Raw genomic sequence first — 21494 nt, forward strand, 5'->3', positions numbered from 1 at the left:
GGTGCTTAGAATTGCCACCCATGTTTGACCTTTCGAAAATGGAATCTCAGTACGACTCTGGCGCAAGCAGCGGGAATGGGATTCGCCCGAACCGTCAGACCCTTGCCACCTGAACCTGCATGCTTCAGGGCACGAGATTAACCCGCTTACTCTGTGTGGGAGGATCAGGCTGCGTCTAATGAACATGCAAAGGAGGACAACTTTCCCAGAGCAGTGGTTGGCACCCCGTTCTGATCCTCAAAACTTCCTTTCTCGTGATTAGAATACGTCGACGTAAAATCACAGCATCGACAATCCTCTGCGACTGATTGCTGGCGCTCAAGCGCAAGATAGATAATTCACCATTCGCCTTACGAAGAAGGTTGAGAGGAAATGGCCTCAGACATAGTGGAATTGCCACAGGCTCAGTCTGTCAATCTGCCTGTTGGCCCGACAATGTCTTCGACTGATGGGTCAAGCTTTATCTCAGAGCATGACATCCACGATGATACTGAGAGTAAGGCAACAACACCATCAGCTTCTCCTGTGAGGATTCTAGCCACCTATTCCTTGTATTTCTACGAATATCGTTTGCTCATAGGGATTTTTAGAGGAAAATAAACGATGTGAATGAATCACTCGAAGCCGGAGAAGCCGAGAACGTTGAACAACTGCACAACAATGATAGAAGCGTCTCTGAACGTGGATCCGAAGCTGGGGACGAAGATGACGATGGAAGTGGCGATTCGCGTGCCTCTCACCACTCCATCGCTTGGAGGCTGCGCAACGTTGCTAGCGATTTGCGAGAGCTAACAGCCGGACCAATAGTCCCGGTCAACACTGATACTGAGAACTTGAAGATCTTGATGAGCCACCTGAACATGCTGGAGTGGATATCGTCGTTGTTAAAGGAGGTCCCATCCAGAAGCAATTCAGTAGTCAGTATAATTGCCGAACGGGTCAAATGTGTCCCAGAGCTTCGTGGATACAAGTTTCAGCAATGGGTGCCGCCACCACCAGCACCGCCATATTTTCGGAAAGACTCTAATACTCCTGCTATCGCTTTCTTAACAGAAGAACCTCAATTTTACACCCGCGGAACCCCTCACTCTCCCTTTCGAACTAGCCAACTTTCGTCTTCCAATTTCAATCAACCGAGCCGGCCACATGGAGTTGGTTATCTTCCCCCTCAAATTCGTGTGAACTCTCTACCAGTCATGCGAATTCTTAGCACTGTGACGGGCGGCTTGCTGAATGCAGCCCCCCATGCTGATATGAATATTTATCGGCCTTATAAAGTTCTCGTGTACTTTGAAAAAAGGATACGAAGCGAGCTTGCCTTTTTGGGAGAACAGTGCGCAGAGGCAGCAAGGGAAACGGAAGAAGCGAATGCAGCTGCTGCAAGTCATGTTAAAAGCGATGACGAAAAACAGGGCAAACCTGAAAGCGACAGCGATAGTGTGGCAAGTGTTGAAAGTGATACTTCACAAAATATTCCAGGCAGATATTCAGTACCTGAATATCTCCTATTTCAACCGGCGCAATGGCGACACCACACGCTTGACCTACTTCAAGAGGCAAAGGCAGATCTTGGTATCCTCATTGAATTTATGGACAAGTATGTTTTTCCTCTTCGCAAGGCACTGAAAGAGGAAGCAGACATGAGAGTGCATTTCAACGAGCTCTGGCACCTCTATGTCCCTGGAAGCTTAGTATACGTCAGGGACCCTGGCGTGCCTCAGAAGCTATGGCGTGTTATCCAAGGTACAGGAGGAAACAGAACTCCACTGGTGCGACCACCTGAGAATTCCCATGTTAGCCATTTGAAGCTGGGAGCTTCGTATGGAAACAACAAGCTAGATCCGTTGATTTTGGACTGCTATTACGTGGACTTTGATGGCACACACTTCGTCCGCGTTTTGAAGAAGTTCAGAATAGAGGAGTTCAAAGAGCTTACGGCCATCAAAGGGTTACCCATATTGCCCATTAATGTGGCCGAGAGTGAGGATTTGATAAACATAGAAGAGTCAAGGCAAAGAGGATTTGACTTTATCGCTTGCACCCGGCCAACATATCGCTATTTTAGGGGTCGTAGCTTATGTTACGAGCCGGAAGGCAATGTCATGAGACGGCCCGAAAAAGAGACCATCGGATCTCTTGAAGTACTTTCAGAGTCTATCGAGAGCCCCGTGGTTGTGGATTTTGAACGTTGCCTTCAAATGGTCCCTGACTGGAGGCCCTGCAAGGTGCCAATGGAACTTACAACCCCCTACAAAGACTCTCCTCCTCCGCCATCAAATCTTGACGACGAGCGAAACTGGGACGTTCGTATGGCTGAAGAGGTTCTCAACTACACAGACCAATCTCAAACACTTGAGTGGCACAGCCGCACACCGCCATCTGGCGAGGAGGTTTTGCTTCTGCCAGGCAGGGTTTTCGCGTATGTGTTGCGCACCCGCCGATGGGGTAAGCTTTTCCAGTTCTATTGCCTCACGGTACGAAACAATATGGATGCTGACTTTGAACCTGGCAGCATCCCTACCACTTGCAATCGGAAAGCCTGATGAGGAAGGCAACAGTTTGACGCTTATGGAGCCCGATCCATCAGCGTGGGATCTTCTTCAGATTGACCAGAGGCATAGGTCGATAATTGAATCCATGATGGCTACGCACTTCCGCAAGAAGAAATCTGAGAGACGGCAATTTGATCTCATTCAGGACAAGGGAAAAGGCCTCATTGTACTCTTGCACGGTGTTCCTGGTGTCGGGAAGACGTCCACCGCAGGTAAGTCGCGACTTTGATATAAAGTCAAGTTCTCGCTTTGTTTTTGTAGAACATAACCAGCTGACCAATCAAGAAACCGTCGCTCAGTATTACAACAAGCCGCTTCTGCCGATCACATGTGGTAGGTTTCCACATTCAAAGCCGATACAGTTATACTAGAAAGAACTCACAAATGATCAGGTGACCTTGGAATGACCCCTGCCGAAGTCGAAGCCAACCTCCAGTCGTCCTTCCAACTGGCGCAGGCCTGGGACTGCGTCCTCCTCCTTGATGAGGCCGATGTATTCCTAGCTGAAAGGAGTCAGGACAACATTGAGCGGAACGCGCTTGTGTCCGGTGAGTCGACAGAGAAACCATAGATAGTGATTTTCGTCTGTGCATGCAACGTAGCTAACCTGTGCAGTTTTCCTCCGGGTGATGGAGTACTACGAAGGAATCTTGTTCCTCACCACCAACAAAGTTGGCTCCTTTGACGAAGCCTTCAAGTCTCGCATGTCCATGGCCCTCTACTACCCGCCACTTACTCAAGACCAAACGGAGAAGATCTGGGTCGTACAGATCGAGCGCACTGAGCGCCTTTCTATCGAAGCCGCTCCCGAGGACAAGTCCCAGCATGTCAAGTTTAACCGCCTCGATATCATGACTCTTGCCAAAGAGCTCTGGAGTCTTCAACAGGCGCGACCTGACTTCAAGCCAGTCTGGAACGGTCGGCAGATTCGCAATGCCTTCCAGACTGCCGTTGCGTTGGCAGAATGGCATCAGCAGGAGAATAAGATACCAGGACCGGTAATTGTAAAGAGAGAACACTTTGAAAAGGTCGCACTGGTGTCGAACGAGTTTAACGCATATCTGTGGACTGTGAAGCACCGTCGCGGTGACGATGTGCTGAATTGGAAGAAAGAGCACAGGTTTGATCAGTTTGATCGATACCAGTCTGGTTGGGGTGGTCCAGGTTTCGGGCAACAGCAGCCATCGCAACCAGGGTTCGGCGCGTGGGACAATTCGCAGCAGTCGGGTATGATGGGCTTTGGCAGCCAATCTGGGTTAGGGATAGGTGGATTTGGTAATAACAACATGCAGAACCAGACCGGGTTCATCAACCCCCAGTCATGGCAATCGGGCCTCGGCGGCATCGGCCGCGGCAACATGGGTGTAGGTAATCCTGGAGTCGGTAGTAGTGGCATGGCTTCTAACCTGGGTTCCGGTTTGCAAGTCGTACCTGGGCAAAATCTCACCAGCCAGACAACGGAACAGCAACAGCAGCAACTTCAACAGCAACAACTCCAACAACTCCAACAACTTCAGCAGCAGCAGCAGCAGCAGCAGTCGCAGACAAATTTGCAACCAGGTGGTCCGATGCAGGCCATGTTCGGACAGAGCACTACTCAGCCGAGGTCAACCGGCTGGTAAGGGAAATATTCTTAAATCGATTTTCATGCATGTCATAAAGTTCAATTTCATGATAGCTGTCATTGTACTTGGTTACCTATTAAGAAGTACTTTTTCTACGTGATATTTCTTACCACATGATGTTACTCTCACACTTCCAATCGTTGTAGTAAACCAGAAACCCACGTGCGCCGAAGGCCAGGTGCATCTAGATCTTTGTTGACCGCACCACTAATTTACAATTCAGGTTGTTTGCGACCGCCAAAGTTCTCGGCTCAATTCCACGGCAGACCCCTACTCAATTGAGCCTGTATGTTCTGAAGGTGAACCGGACGACCCATATTACGAGCTCCGGAAGCTGGGCCTAGGCCCGCAAATACGCCCTAGACGCAACTCAGATGCTCCGCTGCTGCGGCCCAGCCATTCACTTGACGGCAAGCGCGACATCTTTATCTTCAGCATGCCAGACGGATTCCGGTATTCCTGACCTATGGTTCAGCAGGCAGATAGCAGCTCACCCAGTACTTTGGAGTTTGCTATGGCGAAAATGAATCCGCAGAACACAGCAGGGCACGCCATGTTCGAAGATCAGGACCGGCGGCCAGTGCGAGAACGAGAACGGGAACGGAACAATGGGCACAGAACAGACTCGAGACGGTACATGATCCGTCTGTTACCTGCGTAATCGGATCGGATCACAAGAAGATGACATGGCGGCGCTGGAACCGCAATTTAGAGTATACGGGCTCCAGGGTTTAAGGGTGGTGGACGTAAATGTTTTTCCACGTGCCCCAGAGCCATTTGCCCTTCACAATAAGCCAAAGGGCGTTGAAGTTGATATTGGAGGAGATTGAGGCGTCGAGAAAGGGACGTCCCGATACCAGATGAGGTGCAGATTGAGATGAGCTAGATTTAGTTTAATGAAGCCAGAGTTGTTCCTCGTAGTTGTTGTACCAGCCACAAGCCACGTCGTCCTGGTGTCGCGTCGTAATCGCGACAGTGTATGAGCGAGCCGTATTCGTGTGTGTTGGAGTGAGATAGAGGTAACCTGTTTAGGCACTGCAAGCCATCATCTGGTGTTGGGACGAGGAAAGCTGATGGGTCGGTCGTCTGATGTTCCGGCACCTTCCAGTAGCTTGGATAGTTTGGAGGACTGCATGTGAAAGTAGTTTTTCGGCCAAAATAGGTGACAGAGGTACGTGGCTGCGATGTGGCTCTGTTAGTGGGGCTAACTGTGGCCCGTGTCGTACCACAGCCACCCCCACCCCTGGCACGAGCTCCTTATATTCGCAGGCGATGACGTTTGGCCTTCGCCCCTCACAGGCCCAGCACTGGACCCTGAGTGGCCCCTGCTCCCTGCTTCCCGCCCTCTTTCCACCACTGGTGTGCTACTAGTGCCCAATTCTGGGCAAGCGCCGCCCTTGCGCCTGTTGCTTGAGTAGCTGGATGCCCCCTAGGTCGCCCCTCCCCTTCAGCCAGGTGCTGCGTCAAGCATCGTCACTGCTCCCTGAGAGGCCGCCCCTTCCCTTTCCAGTGCCTTCCCAAATTCTTCCTGCTTTGGCTAAAAGGTAAAGAGCGTCCTTGTGACCTTTTCGTCTGATCTCATTTCCTCTCCAACTCTGTCATTCTTCAAATACCCCGACACGACTGTTTCCACGACATCAATCCTCGTCATACGTGATTCCCAACGTTGAGATTGCGATAATATTTCCTCGACATCCACTGTGAGGCAGCACACATTTAAAATCCCTTATTTGATACCCGCTCCCGTCTCCAGTTACCCCTCACAAACCACAAAGCTCCCTCCTACATCCTTTCTGTACTCTCCACCAGACCGACTTTCCAAAACACCGTCATCATGTCCAACACCACTGTTCACGTCAAGAACATCGCTGCGGCGACCGACGACAAGGAGATTAGAGACTTCTTTAGCTTTTGGTGAGTACTTTATCTCGCATATCCCCTGCCACGCTTTTGCATCGCGGATGGTTCGATTTCTGCTGCCCAGCAGCACAGAGCTCTTGAATGGACAATAGCTGACAGCTTGCAGCGGCAAGATCACAAACATTGAGGTCACCTCGGCCGGTGAGACCAAGAATGCCGATGTTACTTTCGAGAAGGAGACAGCTGCCAAGACGGCCCTCTTGCTGAACAACACTCAGCTCGGCACTTCTCACATCACGGTTACCAGCGCCAGCGGCGACTCCAACGACGACGGCTCCCACTTCAAGGAGAATGCAAACCGCGATACCGATGAGATTACCCAGGAGGAGAAGCCTCGCTCTCGTATTCTGGCCGAATACCTCGCCCAGGGTTACGTTGTTGGTGACGCTGCCCTGCAGCGCGCCATCGAGCTCGACAGCCAGCATGGCGTCTCCAGCCGTTTCTTCGGCACCCTTCAGAACCTTGACCAGAAGTACCATGCTACCGACCGCGCCAAGGCCACTGACCAGTCTTACGGCATTACTGCCAAGGCCCAAGGCATCTTTGGCGGTCTGAGCTCGTACTTTGAGAAGGCCACCAGCTCCCCCACTGGCAAGCGTATTGTTGGCTTCTACCAGGACGGCCAGAGACAAGTGCAGGACATCCACGCCGAGGCTCGCCGCCTGGCAGACCTGAAGAAGGAGCAGCACGGCGGCAGTGCCTACAAGGCTTCTGGCCTCGAGAGATTCTTGGGCAAGGAGAAGGAGAAGACCGTTCCCCCTACCACCGGCGAAACCACCGGAACCACCGCTCCTACCCAGCCTGACGACACAACCTCTGTTCCTCTGTCCAAGCCTGCTGCTGCGGACGAGAAGACTGCGTAAAACAAGGGTAATTTGCATGCAAAAGGACATGAGGGTAGGCGTTGGCTGGATTCATTAGGCACGAACGTTTTATGATTGCGATGCTATGAATACTATGCAAGTAGTTTCCTTTGAGCACTTTAGGTAGTTATGACTTGAATGCAACTCTGTGCATCATTAATTTGCGTGTTCCTCATGATGCAAGCTTGTACTTGTATCAATTACGTTGTAATCGGTGATTGACTTGGTATGATGAACAACTGTTTCTGGCAAATATGCAATGGGTGACTTTGCGGACTTGGGAGCAAAGATATCTGTCACAAATTCGCCCGCATTGACAGCTGGGTATAGTTATCATTCTGGGCACATTTATGGATAGAACATGAGATGCACATGTGGCACATGGAACTAAAGTTTAGTGGTCCAACGCATCTTAATTGGCATTGATATTTCTATTGTTACAGCATCACAAATCGTGATTCGTCTCATTGATTCTCGTGCTCTCATGATGACCTGTCCCAACGCCTTCATATTATGATTGTGTCCTCCGTGATTTACTGAGTCTTGGCAAACTTCTCCTTGACAGCATCGTCAAGGGGACCCTTGGGGTTTGAGGAAAGGTTCTGTGAGTCGTTAGATAACCGTGTCAAGCTAGCGTGAAGACTGGCTTGGTGTAATTTACCTCGAGCTGCTGCTTGTTGACCTCCTCCTTGTTGGAAGCATCGTCGGTTCCCTTGCCGGAGGCAGGGGGGTCACGCTGCTGGGCACCGGTCTGGCGCTCAGGGGGGGGAGACTGACGACCCTCAGGCATTTTGGAAGTGGTTTTTGTGGTGGGTAGATAAAAAGGAGGTTATTTTTTTTGAGAGGAGAAATTTGTTAGAGAAGAATAGTTCTTGGAAGCTTGTCACTAGGAAAGAAAGCGATGTTCAGGAACGGATGCTTCATGTTAAATAGCAGCTAGGGAGGGGCCCCTCGAGGAGGGGCAGTCGTCTTAGGTAAGAGGAGCTCTTGCGTCAATGGCGGGGAGCTCAGAAACGGCAAGACTTTTACAGGTGGGAAAGCCTGTAGCGTAGTGTCCTCCACTGGTTGCGGCTGTTGACATCAGTCTGTGGTGTTGATGCCGTCATACCATCTGGCGTTGTAAGTGCTCGTGCTTGACGTCACTCCTAGGTTATTTAGAGCGATGGTCGATTGGTGAGTGCTGATAAGGAGCTTTATCTATCTTATCGATCACTTATCACCTGTTTTTTTTTCTTTTTCTAAGCATTGGCGCCCGGTTAGGCGGGACTCCGCTCGTTGGGGGGGTTTTTTGGGTTAGCACGATCAGCTGGTGGTCAGCAGCACGTCCGTCGAAGAAGGCACCGCTGGCAATAGATTATAACTTAACCTGTCGCCGATGACATATACTACGTAGTACAGGATGGCATCATATTTCTGAAGCTAGCTGGCTTCTCCTTATAATTGCAACGACGATATCATTCTCTATTTGGATGATAGTACTAAATCAACCATGTCAAGGCCTACTACGATGTATCATTCATGTTCAGCAATTGCAATTTGTATGTTTTATGGGCGAAATTCATTTCAATCGTCGAAGCTGCTTCACCATTTTTAGATTCTATTCTCCGAGTTGTTTCAAATGCTATTTGGGATGGATTATTAGCAAGGGGCCAATAGCGGTGAAAACTAGGACATTCGCAGCGTAGTTAAATTCAAACTATTGAAACTTGGACGTATCATGTGTCAAATACAATGCATCGAGTCTTGAAATCTGTCCCTTGGACAATATGCAGAGAAAGGTACATCAGCTCAAGTTTGGTGTTCGATAAAAGCAAAGAAAACATCAAAATCGGCATGAACCGCAACTAAGATAGCCCCTGCCCGAATGGTCTTTGTTCGAGTCGTACTTGCCCGAGTCGAGTTTGTGGTTGAGGTGTCTGTCACACCCATTGCGTAAAAAAAAAACTTTACCTTAACCACATCCTTTCTTTATTGACTTCACTCTTCCAACACCATCAATGCATAATCACTCGAGACAGCAGGCACAACAAATTGAGAATGAGAAAGGCCGTACAAATTAGTCGCTGACTATACTGCTACTCATACATGACCGATTCCAAACATTTTCCAAATCCACTAAAGCTACATTGAATAACGCCAAGGAGAATACACGCGTCAATCAGGCTCATTGTGACAAGCAAACGGCGCGACGCTCAAGTCATTACTTCATAACTGCTTATTTCTTCTTGCGATCCTTGCGGCCGGTCAGTGCCGCAGTCAAACTGCCAAGACCGAGTCCATCGAGGAGACGGTTGAGGCCCAAGGTTCCGAGAAGGCCATCAACAAGACCACCAAGACCAAGACCGTTGAGCTAGGGAACATGTTAGAAATGATTCGATGCTGGATGGAGATGGACAACTTACGAGTCGGCCAACAATGTTCAGCACACCGGTCAACAACAGACCAACAGCAGCCAGAATCTGGAAGAGAGGCTCGGTAAGGAGACCCCAGAGAGGGTTGAGCTGCTCCTTAGCATGAGGCATGTCCTCAATCTTGCGCTTAGCACCCTCCACGGTTTCGGTGATGGTGCCAGTCAACTATTGAAATAATTAGTACGTGAATATTGTGTCAGGTTTCATTTGTGATATTCAACTTACCTCCTTGAGAACGTCGGCGAGGTGGTGCTCCTCAGGGGAAGCATCACGAGTGGCAGACTTGTGCTTGGCGTTGCGCTGGATTCTTCCGTCAGGGTCCAAAGCGCGGACACTGCCGTTAAGCTCGCTCAGGATCTTGCCACCCTCCTCGATGAGAGGCTTAACATCCTTGACAAGTTGTTCCTCGTCAAGCTCCTCCTTAGGAGTACGCTCAGCCTTCTCAATCTTCTGTGTGATCATCTTGCAGATGGGACGCATGCGGTCCAGACCCTGCTCAATGACGCTACCGAGGGACTTGGCCAACTTTCTGTCAGCCTCGGCCTCCTCGCGGGCCTTAACCTCAGCAGGATCCTCCTGAGGCTCCTCAGGTTCAGGCTCGGGTTCGGGAATATCCTCAATAAGCGAGCAGTGGCCGACCGTGCGGCCCTTGGAGTCTACGACATCACCATCGTCGTCAATCTCCTTGCCCGCGCAAATCGAGAGTTCACCAGTAGTGAGTTTTCCGATGATGTTGCCATCCTCGTCAACAACTTCACCCTTGCGGTTCACCTTGCGACCAGCCATAGGTCCAACCTTCTTCTCGGGCTCCGGCTCAGGCTCAGGCTCCCAACGTTCGGCCTTACCAATCTGGTTGCCGTTACGGTCCAGGATGTCTCCATCCTCGTCGACCTCACGACCGAAGAGAACCTTAGGGTTACCCTCGACAAGACGACCGACAATATCACCTCCTGGGGTGACAACGTGTCCCTCCTTGTTGACGGTGCAACCGGGGAGCTCAGCGAAAGGACCCTCCTTGAATCCTTCGCGCTCTCCCTCAGGGACGAGTTCAGCCTTGCCAATAATATCACCAGACTCGCTGCGGACATTACCCTCCTTGTCGCACATGCGGCCAACAAGACGCTTGATGTCTCCCTCAACGATGCGACCGAAAATGGTACCGTTGGTGTCAACAACATTACCAGCCTTGTTAACACGCTTGCCCGCAAGGACAGATCGGTCAATAACGACCTCTGGCTCGGGTTCCGGCTCAGGCTCGGGCTCGGGCTCCCAGCGCTCAGCCTTGCCGATGGTGTTGCCGCTGCGGTCAAGAATATCACCATCGTCATCAACCTTCTTGCCCTTGAGCTTCTTCGGGTCACCTTCAATTACACGACCAACAATCTCGCCATTGTAGAGGACGTTGCCGTCAGACTCGACGGTAGCGCCAGGGAAATCTTCGAAGGGCGCAGGCTCGCCAAGTTCCTCGCGCTCAGTTTCAGGAATAGGCTCGGCCTTTCCAATGACTTTGCCGGAGTCGTTCCAGATTTCGCCCTTCTCGTTTGCCTTTCGGCCAACGAGGTGCTTCAAGATACCAGATACAACACGTCCAATAGCCTCGCCCTTGTCATTGACGAGGTTACCGGCCTTGTTGACCTTGGCACCCTTGAGAATAGAATAGTCGATTGTGTCCTTGAGGAGTTCCTCGGCAACCTCGGTCTTGAGCTCAGCCTTGCCAATGATGCTGCCGCGCTCGTTTACAATGTTACCCTCGGCATCGATGATGTGACCAGCCAAGTCGTTAGGGTCACCCTCAGCAATTCTGCCGATAGAAGCGTTGTCGAAAATGACCTTGCCCTCGTCATTGACTTCGGCACCAGGGAACTTCTCGAAAGGCTGAAGAAGCTTGTCACCAGCAACAGTCACAGTTCGCTGATCGCTTGGGATGGCAGAACGAACAGTGCTCAAGACGCTTCCAATATCTTCCTTGATCTCAGACTTGGGAATGTCCTCAGTCTCGCCGGTCTTGACCGACTCGGGCGCTTGAGAGTCAGGAACGTCACCCGTTTGAGCTTCAGTGGGCTGTTCGGTCTTGTTGTCGTCTTCAGCGAAGTCGGTGACGTCGGCGTTGGTCTTGACATCATCCGGAAGCTGGGACACCAGGTCGGTAGGGAGCTTGGACTGAGCATCAAAGGGAATTTGAGACACGGGGATGTCTGCCGTCTGGAGATCGTCGGGAATCTCGCTCTTGAGGTTGTCAGGGATCTGAGAAACTGGAATGTCGAGGGTCGCGATATCATCGGGCACGCGTGACTGAACATCGCTCTTGGTGGTGGCAGCCTTCTCCGTCGCGTCATCCTTGACTGTCGAAGCCTTCTCAGTTGCGTCGTCCTTGAAAGATTCGCCTTGCTCAGTCGCATCATCTTTGTAAGACTCCGTCTGCTCGGTAGCATCATCCTTGAAGGTGTCGGCTTTCTCGGTCGCATCGTCTTTGAAGGACTCGGGTCTTGCGGTGCCCTCGTCGTCCTCCGGCTCCGGCTCCAGTTCCTGGAGATCTTGTTGGGACTTATCGCCATCAGTGGAGGGTGCTGTGAGTTCAGTCTTGTCAGCTTGAGATGGTTCAGTTTCTGACTGGGTGTTTTCGCCGGTGGTGAGCTTGCCGTTCTGTTCTTGTTGATCGTTGTCCTGGAGATCCACGGGGGCAACTTCAGAAGTCTTGTCATTGGCTTCAAAAAGATTCTTCTTCGCGTCCTCTGTGAGAGACGCCTTTTCCTCAGGGTCTTCGGGCTTTTGCGACAGAAGCTGAGTGAGCTTCTCGTCCTTGTCTGTTGCGTTGTCGTCGCGCTCTAAGGGCTCGGTACCGCCCAAGACACCGCCAAGGAGTCCAGATTGCTCTCCCTGGTCGCTCTTGCCGCCACCAAGGACGCTTCCAAGCGTGCCGCCGAGGAGACCGGACTGGGACTTCTCATCCTGTCCGCCACCAAGGCCAACACCTCCAAGTATACCGCCTTGGCCTTCGCCTAGACCAATACCCTTCGTCAGGTCGCCGACGAGAGGTAGTGTCCTGTTGACGGTCTGCACTGTTCCGTCGACGGTGTCGACAATACCCTTAACACCCTTTGTGGCGCCCATGATGCTGAAACCACCGCCGCCCTCTTTGCTTTCACCTCCGGCAACACTCTCTGTGAGCTCGCCCAAAGGCAGGGCCTTGCCGATGACACCACCATCCTTTCCGATGATATCGCCGGTCGCTGTTACAACATTGCCGACCAGCTCGCCAGCTTCACCTTCGGTCACCTTGCCGACGGTCTTTCCTGTCTCGTCGACTACATCTCCTGTCTTTCCGATGACGCCAGCAACGAGGTTCTCGCCATGGTCCTGGATGTCTTTCTCGACGGAGTATGCTTCACCACGATTAGTTGCTTCTCACTGTAGACCTGGTAAGTTAAGATACTCACATGACTTCTGTTCACCCTCCTTTCCAGGCATGCTGCTTCCTGATTTTGAGGCAGCGCCGGCCATAATGTCTCTATGTCGTAGTACCAAAATGTTGGGCAACTGTTTAAGGGGTTCAATGTGATAAAAGTGGTCTGTCTAATGTGATAAGAGGTAGTAGTGGCCCATGAGATGAGTGCTTTGAATTGGGAATTAAAAGTCAAAACGCATGACAGAACATCGCCGGTCGGACGTCTTATATCTCAGATCCTCGCACGCAAAGCAAGTTTCCAGCTTGACAGCCTCACCAATAGTTACGTCAAAGGGAGCTCAAAGCTCGAACAGCTTCCCCCCGAAGCTCTGACCTGCCCCGCGCCACAGAGTGACTTCATGGGGGAAGAGTTGGCCGACTTGCCTGTTGGCCATCATGACGCAAAGCCACACCCGTCCGAGCATTCGAAAGGCCATCACAAACTCTGGATCCCAGCTCTCATGACGCAAGTTGACTTTGCGAAGGCAGATGCTCCTTGGGAGATGGTGTGACAGATTGGTAGTTGGGCAGGTTGTCATTGGCTCTGCCTCTGATCGCCCGGCCGCTTTCTTGGAGCTTCCCAGTCGATGTGGCTAGTGTATCCATGGGCCTTCCCTGCCCTGCATCATCTATTCGTCAAATCCTCCACCAGTTACACCTCAGACCACTCCATTTTACTCCCAGTGCTTTCTTTTGCAAATGAGGATTGCGAGCTTTCACAAAGGTTGGCATCCCGTGCGGCAATCGATGCACCACCAACGTCATGACGCTCTCCGAAACGCGTACTTCGGCCTCTTATTCGCCACACTGAGCTGCCACCTAATTCACACGCCGAGTCTATGCGACCCTTCGCAATTTGGGGGTTATGGGCCTTGCCCAGCTCACCCACTTTTCAGCCTTATTGAACGGTTCATCGAGGGTCTCGGGAGCACACGTTATTCAAATCATGTATTACCGGATCCGGTTTCCGTTGGAACTACGACTCAAATCTTGGCCTATCATGTCTCCCACCACCGTCTGAACGCCGCCGCCGCATGCTAGCTTCTATAGAACTGTTCCAGAACTCCATGATCGACATTCATTCAACTATCAAAGTGCCGTCCAAAATCTCATCCAGTTCCAATATGGATATTTGGGTTTCCGCCACCGTTAAACACCGTTGGTATCTTGATAATAAGCTGGATGCCGTCGTTTGTCGACTTGACATCAAGGAAAACCTCAGACGGACTGGGTGCTGAAGACGGTTTAGGTCGACCACAGCTACAGTTTTGGTTTGCCTGAGGGTTGCTGTTTGTTGGGCGAGCACCACTTGACTGCCCAGAGTTATTGTTGCCTGACTGGCCTGTCTTTTGCAGAGAGTTTGCCAGATGAGCGCCGTCAAAGTGACCGATGACGTTGTTGTTACGATCGAGGATATTGCCCATGTGGTCGACCTTTAGCCCGTCGCCCATACCTTCAATGGGCTTGGGAGACGGGGGCGCAGGAGGGATAGTGTCGTTCTCTGCGACGTAGCCAACGACCTCGCCGTCCTCGCTGAAGATCTCTCCAGTCACCGAGACGGGTCTTCCTATCATGGAAGGGAGGTCGCCCTCGACACGACCCAGAACCTGGCCGTTCCAATCTAAGATGTTCCCAAATTCGTCGACATACTTCCCCTCCAAACCCTGTGCCAGTTCAGCAAGGTTTGGGGGTATCGTCAGGCCAGATGCTATGGGCGTAACCTTTGGTATGTGAATCGGGGCATTCTTGCCTCCAGAAGAGTCCTTGGACTGTGATCTTGGCGACCCAGCCGACGTGTTTTGGGACTCTTGCGAAGGTTGTGAACCCTCATCTGTGCGGCTGTTCGCAGTGTCTGCCGACGACGGTGTTGCTGCTGCGTTGGGTGCGGACTGAGCATGTGTTGACGCCGGCCGCATCGGGATGGGTATCTCCCGCGAGCCCTGTAAATGAAAGGGCCCGCCCTTTTGCGGCTGTGGGGTGTTCGTGTTGCTACTTCGACTAGGGGTTTGTTGCGGAGGAGAAGCATCAGCCCGAGGAGCCGGCGAGGGAGGTGCTCGTGAGGACGAGTTCAGACGAGGTAAAGGCGGCCGTACGTGGCGTCGAGGAGCCTCCTCCACCCCAGCTTCATCATCCTCAGCCTCCACAACCTCATATTCATCGTGTCGAGATGTGTGATCTGGATCGTCGACCCCATGTACAGGCCTTGGCTCGGTACGCGACATGGTGTGCGGCGAGGACTTGGGAGGCTCGGGAACGGCCCTTTGCATAGTCCGAGATGTTGGATGCGTCGAGGCAGGGCTTTCGGGTCTCTCTTGCTGGGTTAAGGGTGGAGTCGAGCGAGTAGGAGGGGATGCCGTCATTATTGGATGGTCACCGAAATCCTCTGCAATGATTCTGCGTCAGCTGGGTCTCTTTCGAGGTGAGGTGAGGGGGAAAGCATTGGCCAGGATGTCTAATGAAGGGCTAAACAGAGAGGAATAGGAGATGGGCACCCACCTGCGGGATCGCCTTGCTTCGGGAATCTGGCGTTGAACTCGAACGACTGTGCTGATGTGTGCGTTTCTCGGTGCACCCCTCGAGCAGCACTTCACGCGAACAGGGCTTATCTTCTCTGCTTTGTCGCACGGCGCGGCCAACCGCTTCTGCAAGTTGCGCAAGGTCTGCAAGGCTGGTGGTGGTTAGGCCTAGCCGAGTGACGTCAGGCCAGTGACGAGTGTGGGTTCTCCTTTTGCCGTGACAGGTACGGGCCAGCGGTTTTCGAGTTCCAGAACTGGCGAACGGGGGGGCGATGGTTCACCTTGTCAGGATGTTATGCAAGGGTGATGGGATCAGGTACTTTGTCGAACCGAGATCTGGTGTCTCCACAATGCTCCAGACACACGCAAACGTATCCACCTGTACTTCGGAAAACGATGCGAAGAAGAAAGTGTTGGAGGGATGTTTGGCAGGTGGTGAAGATGAGAGATGGAATCGAGGCAAGGCTCCGAAGGAGGCGTCGGCTCAGCGCTAAGATTGGAGGCAAAAGGCCCGACAAAACTGCCAAAAAGCCTGTTTTCTGTTGAAACCAAAACGACTGTGCGAGCAGTCGTGCCCTTTACTGGCTGGGGATTTCCTTCTCTGGTTCCTTTACAGGCGGAACGCACGGCTAGCCGCCCAACGAGATGCTGAAGCAAAGCAAAGCACAGAGAGAGAGCTAGGCTAGGTGAGTGTGAAGCCTTATCCCCGCTGCGTAGTTGTAGCCAAGGAGCTTCTCAGCTACGAAGAAAAGCTTCAGATCCAACGATCACAGACTCTGGGGAATACCACAGACACTAGCCAGACCGAGACAGCAAAGAGTTAAACTTCAGATGCGGCGGGGCGGAGTGATGCACTTCATCAGATCTTCGGGCCAGTGTTATGCCCGGGCACCCAAGACAGCTTCGACAAAAAGTCTCCAGACACGTTCTTACTTTGGTTGAGACAGTGTCGGGACTGCTTCCAGGCGAACGGTGCCTCTGGTTGATGATCTCGATGGCCTTCAGACAAGGCAATGTAATGCAGGAAGCGAGGAGTCGACAGGAGCCTAGGCACCGAAGAGGGATGAGACAGGAGTAACGATCGACAGAGAACGTCTCTCGGCAGGTGGCTTGACGATTGGGACTGGTTGGAAATTTGCTCGAGAGGCCACACCTCATACCATGCGACTGACGGGAGTCCGACGTGAGTGGCTGATGATCTCATCCGGTGTGCCGGGATGCGACGCAAGGGTTTCCCCTTCAGCTACAGTTTTTCATCACGGTAGCGTTTTCGACCGTTCCCCGCTCTTCAAGGTCGAGACGGTACTGTGGATTCGACTCCTTTCTTGGGTTGCATTGGCAGTCTGTAGTGGGGGAACAGGGGGGCGTTCCACCGTTACATTTGGCGGGTGGGTTAGCATGCACACTGACCAAGTTACATCGTACCAAGTGGCGGCGTCGACGTGTCGACATTGGACGGGTTGATACCGCTGTGGCTGGAGAGTTTCCGGTATGTTGCTGTGCCTTTTGCAAAACTTTTTTTTTTTTTTTTTTGTGGCTTTTCCTCCGTTTACGGACAAGTGCTTCGGTTAGAGAGGCTGAAGTCATGATGCTGGCATGATCCTGTCAAAAAGCACTTGTGTCCATTCCGGAATGAGTTGTTTGCTTTTCATGCGGGGAGGCTGACACTAAGACCAGGTGAGAAGCACACTGAAAGCAAGGCACAAGAGTGAAGACTTGCAGTAGTCTGAAGCGCCGTCGATTAGGCTAGTCGCTCTTCAGTCACTTCCGTTAATGCCTCTGGAGACACCAAGACTTTGGGACGAATAGACAATGTGGGTTGTCTCGTTGGAGGGGCAGATTGGACCCGCCATCATTTGCAGATTCACCCATGTTCATGAGATCAGCGGCGCCAGAACGAAGCGTGAAACAGAGGCTGGACGCTAGTCCAAAATACGCTAGGAACCGTTGGTGGTCACCGTTCCCGCAGAGGCCGTCTTTCCGCGTGCTTGACGGCTGTTTGTCTACGCATGCTATGGTGGCTTTGGCTTGTCTACTCCGCACGGCCTTTACGACTAGTGAGTGCCTCAAGACGACAGGTACTGTGCTGAAACCGACGACATACGCTGAGATGACCTGAGTCTGACGGTCACATTCAGCTGGGCCAAGGAACGTTTTCACGTTTCTACACGGCCGTGTTTTTCACAGTGTAATAGGGTCGGCAAATTTAACATGAACTTGATCAAATACCATTCGTTAAAATATGTCAAGAATGCCTTGGCTAACGTTGAATAGGATACCCATAAATTTCCCAAAATAGCGTCCGTATCTCATGAGGTCGATGATGCACAACTCTTTCATAATACACGCGGCAGATGGATACCGATATCTCATCCGTCCACCAACTCCCCCCCCACCCCTTGCAAAACCATACCGTTTTATCTTACGATTAGGTGTAAAGCAGGGTCAACAAATGAAAACCAGCACATTTCCAGCAAACTGTGTCGAAAAGAATTCGCCCACTGTATTTCCGCGACTCCGTGTTGTTGTTGTAAAAGATAAAAAATACCGACAAAAGGATTGATTTTCGTTTAAGATTTGTCCCTGGAGAAAAAACGCCTCTCAGTTCCTGATTAAAAGACGAGGAAAAGCCCATTAGCCCATTTTGAACTTGGCCTAACTAGCCCGTCCTTGTCTCTCGGTAAGAAAATAGGACGGAACGGGATAGTCTGACGAGAGAGAGGGGCCGTAACTGGAAGGGTAAATAGGAATGGATCAGTACTTACAAGAGTGCAAGCTCGAGGTCACCGTGGATGCGCGCCTTGAGCGTGATTTCAATATCGAGGTTGAGGTCAAGACGCAATCGCAGGGTGTCGCTCTTGTCACCACCGCCGCCGCCTTGCTGTTGCAGGGCACCGCCGGCAACGTTGCCTAGTGTGTTCTGGACGCCGCCGGCAACGCCCTGGACCTGCTGGCCGACATCACCGCCGCCGATGCCATCGAGGGGCCCGCCCTGCTGGCGCCTTTGCATTTGCCTGCCCTTGCTGCGGTTCTGGCGGCGCTGGGGCTGCTGCTGCTGGGTGTCCTCAGAGGTCTCCTCGTCGGAGGCGTACTTGGTGTTCTTCTCACGGGGGGAAGACATGTTGACAGGCTTGTGTTGGCTAAAAGTTTGACTAGAAGTTCAAAGATGGGCTAATGGGCTCCTCCCGTCGGTTGAGGAAGAATGGGAAATTTGAGGTTTGTGGACTCTGGATTATATGCAAAAGCTTGTGGGTGTTTCTTCAAAAAAAGTTCCTTCGAAGGATGAGTCGCGGATGAGGGTGCAACATATAACTGATTCCGGACGGCATCCGGAAGCAGTCAAAACAGGATGCAAAGCTTACACCCTTTCTCGGCCGATGAGATCATGTTGGACCCTGGGAGACCCATGATTTCCATCTCCCGTGGCTTCACCCCCATCAACTCTTTTTTGCGTCACACCAACACTCGAGTCCTGTAGGTCTGGACCGAAATGACGTTGAAGGGGGGGCCAAGCGGCATGCGGAGGGGGGGCGGAATTAATGGGGCGCTGGGGCTTTTGGGCCTGTCTCATGCTTTCGATGAGCGGTCCCGATCTGCTCTGGCGCCGAGGTGTGGAAGCGCGCGTCCTGGTCCCTCCCACTACCACGTACTCTGAAGGCAAAATGCTGGAAAAGAGGGTGTCAAGGATCCCTGTCATTATTTTGTCTTTGGATTCATCGAAGCAGTCTATGCCCAATCATGCTCAGACCACTACGCTCGAGGGGCATCACTTGCCAATGCAGGCATGACGCACAAGTGCTCTATTTCCGCCGTCAAACAAGCTTCTTGTAAGTCAGTTTGGGCTCGCAAGCTTGCTCAGCAACCTTGCACTGACGAATTACGGGCTCTCGGGTTACAGATACCAACTATCAAATCCATGCAGAGCAAACTGCTAGAAGCCTTGAAAGGCCGTGCTTGGTCTATTCGCACGTCCTCGAGAAGCTCCTCGATGTATCTCGGATTACCACACGCCCCCCTTTCCCCATACCGTGTACTTTCTCTCCCTCTTCTCGTCTTCCCGTCTCGTTTCTGTTTTCGGTAATACAGATAGACTTACTTTGCTATTCTAGTCTCTAACATAGGCACTTTCGATACCTAGCGCCATCTGGCGCCTCAGGACAATCTCAACACACTCATCTGGCTCATACCCTTGCCGTAACCTCCCGTCCGGGTCCCAATAGACTGCCCATCTGCCATCGTCCTCCAGCACGGCCACAAACCCCATGCCACTACCTCGCAAAGAAAGATATTTATCATCGTCCGTCCAGCCCCACGGCCCTATGACGTGGCCGATGGTGTCTTTGCGGCCCCCGTGGCGGACAGCTCGTGTGTCCGCGTCGACGTAGATCCAATTCAACATTGGCGGGTCGTCGGAGATGGTTGATACCAGCCCTCGGTACTGCTCCTCGCAGGGGTAGTTGAAGTAATACCCTGAAAACTTGTGGCCTGGGGCTGGTGCCATACTATGGTTTATCCAGAGCTGTTTTTGTTTCGGTCAGTCAACTACAGGTTAGTCTCGACGGAGGATTTGCAGCTAGGTTTTGGGTGCAGGTTGAACAATGGTAAGTGACTGGGGTGGCTCGAAGGAGGCTGGGGGCCTGATCAAGGAGAGAGTGGGTGTGGTGGATGTGGCTCCGAAACCATACTAGGGGGTGGTGTGTTCAAACGGAGAAAGAGAGAGAAAAAAGCAAGAATGCCGCGAGGTGGAGGGGGTTGGAAGGCTGCAGATGCAGCCAGAACAGGAGAGAGAGAAGAGAGCGGTGGGACGTGCCTTGTTCTCGACGAGGACGCATGGAGCTTCTTCTCGCTTCCCGTCAATGGTCATGGTCGCCGTAAGGCTGAACTTGGCCTGCTCTTTTGCGGCGGCATTCTGCTTCTTCTGAGCGCTGACGGCTTGCCCGGTGCCGATGACTGTGGGAATGGCGGCGATAGCCAACAAGCCGATGACCATGTTTCGACCTTCTCGAACGCAAAAGAAGAGTGGGAAAAGTAGGGCTTCAGGGAGGGGCTTAACGGGAGGTCTCGAATGTCTCTTAGTTCGGGACTCGGGAATGTCAACCGTGGGTCAGCCGGGGGTTCCGCTGTTGGCTTGTGAGTCGACGTGTTTGGTGGAGGAGGAGGAGGAGGAGGAAGAGTGAGTATCTTTTTTCGGATACAAGTTGCAGAGCGTCTAGCTTCAAGGCTTCTGCCGAGCGAAGACGCGCGGGCGACGGCGAAGAGAAAGAAACCACCAAGCAAGGGCGAACAAACAGGTTTACGGGGTCGGGTTCCCATGAAGCAGAGATGGTTTTTTTTTTGGTGGTTGACGGGGTTCGTGTGTGGTCATCATATCAGCGCCCTGTCTCTCCTTCGTCCGTTCTTACAATCTGCACCTACACCCGGCCGTTGGGATCGAGATGCCCGTTTCGGGAATCCCTGTCTGGGGTCAGCCCACCACACCTGGTCCACACATGCAAGTTGTCCAGACCGTTCGTTTTTGCATCTTTACTGGGTCCGCATGTCACGTTCTGGCGTGGCCGTTTATTTACACACCCCCAAATGGGACTGTGGAATACGTCATTTTGCAATTACTATGCTTTGACTTCACCTTTTTTTCCTTTTCGTGTTGGCTGATCGGTTGGTCGGCGATTGATACGGTACACACCTCTACTCGACAGGGATAGCTTAGCTAGCTCACCTCTGAGCTTTCTTGCATTGTCTCCCCCTCGGCGAACAACGCGAACCAGTGCCAGTCATACATCTCATGCTCGTCCTAGAAGGGCTTTGACGTCATTTCCATCAAGTTCTATTCCACCTTATGCCGAACCACCACCCCCCTTCCCCCTTCTATACTAATTCTTCTCTTGCGTTGCTTGCCAACTTGCACCTCTGGACCCTGTCGATCGAGACCGCGTCCCCCCTCCTCGAGGGGGGGGGGGGTGTTCGGATAGGAAATCCTGCTTTCGCAGGGTCACACATCTAAACCCGGCGTCGAGTGATATCACACCGCGGGTCCAATGTGCTTGGTTCGCCTGCCCGGCCACGAAGCCGGCCGGGAGACCCAGATGGTTACTTGGGGCCCTTACACCTAGGCCATTGATGCTGCTCACCTTAGTTACTCCGTGAGCTTGCGGCCCCCCGGTT

At 52.2% G+C, this 21494-nt stretch overlaps 7 protein-coding genes across 7 annotated transcripts; 2 read left to right on the top strand and 5 right to left on the bottom strand.

Moving 5' to 3' along the window:
* Window positions 1–435: 435 nt before the first annotated feature.
* Window positions 436–4174, top strand: CTRU02_210807 (AAA family ATPase; the record flags this gene model as incomplete). Its single annotated transcript, XM_036721951.1, has 6 exons — window positions 436–525; window positions 591–2445; window positions 2513–2764; window positions 2838–2885; window positions 2945–3100; window positions 3168–4174. The coding sequence occupies 6 exons, from the start codon at window positions 436–438 to the stop codon at window positions 4172–4174; spliced, it is 3408 nt and encodes a 1135-aa protein (XP_036586323.1).
* A 1837-nt stretch (window positions 4175–6011) lies between these two features.
* On the top strand, window positions 6012–6960 carry CTRU02_210808 (actin cytoskeleton protein vip1; the record flags this gene model as incomplete). The annotated part of the gene is made up of 2 exons (XM_036721950.1): window positions 6012–6091; window positions 6204–6960. 2 exons carry the CDS (start codon window positions 6012–6014, stop codon window positions 6958–6960), a joined length of 837 nt encoding a protein of 278 aa, XP_036586322.1.
* Window positions 6961–7493: 533 nt separating this feature from the next.
* On the bottom strand, window positions 7494–7750 carry CTRU02_210809 (uncharacterized protein; the record flags this gene model as incomplete). Its single annotated transcript, XM_036721949.1, has 2 exons — window positions 7494–7562; window positions 7622–7750. 2 exons carry the CDS (start codon window positions 7748–7750, stop codon window positions 7494–7496), a joined length of 198 nt encoding a protein of 65 aa, XP_036586321.1.
* Window positions 7751–9278: 1528 nt separating this feature from the next.
* On the bottom strand, window positions 9279–12872 carry CTRU02_210810 (lea domain protein; the record flags this gene model as incomplete). Its single annotated transcript, XM_036721948.1, has 3 exons — window positions 9279–9536; window positions 9597–12754; window positions 12809–12872. 3 exons carry the CDS (start codon window positions 12870–12872, stop codon window positions 9279–9281), a joined length of 3480 nt encoding a protein of 1159 aa, XP_036586320.1.
* A 1053-nt stretch (window positions 12873–13925) lies between these two features.
* CTRU02_210811 (LEA domain-containing protein) lies at window positions 13926–15176 on the bottom strand (the record flags this gene model as incomplete). Its single annotated transcript, XM_036721947.1, has 1 exon — window positions 13926–15176. One exon carries the CDS (start codon window positions 15174–15176, stop codon window positions 13926–13928), a length of 1251 nt encoding a protein of 416 aa, XP_036586319.1.
* Window positions 15177–17902: 2726 nt separating this feature from the next.
* Window positions 17903–18453, bottom strand: CTRU02_210812 (uncharacterized protein; the record flags this gene model as incomplete). Its single annotated transcript, XM_070205515.1, has 2 exons — window positions 17903–17915; window positions 18098–18453. The coding sequence occupies 2 exons, from the start codon at window positions 18451–18453 to the stop codon at window positions 17903–17905; spliced, it is 369 nt and encodes a 122-aa protein (XP_070060758.1).
* Window positions 18454–19437: 984 nt separating this feature from the next.
* CTRU02_210813 (uncharacterized protein) lies at window positions 19438–20322 on the bottom strand (the record flags this gene model as incomplete). Its single annotated transcript, XM_070205516.1, has 2 exons — window positions 19438–19867; window positions 20105–20322. The coding sequence occupies 2 exons, from the start codon at window positions 20320–20322 to the stop codon at window positions 19438–19440; spliced, it is 648 nt and encodes a 215-aa protein (XP_070060759.1).
* Between the last annotated feature and the right edge of the window lie 1172 nt (window positions 20323–21494).

This window comes from Colletotrichum truncatum, assembly GCF_014235925.2.
Source record: "Colletotrichum truncatum strain CMES1059 chromosome Unknown Contig_0007, whole genome shotgun sequence".
Lineage (NCBI taxonomy): Eukaryota > Fungi > Ascomycota > Sordariomycetes > Glomerellales > Glomerellaceae > Colletotrichum > Colletotrichum truncatum.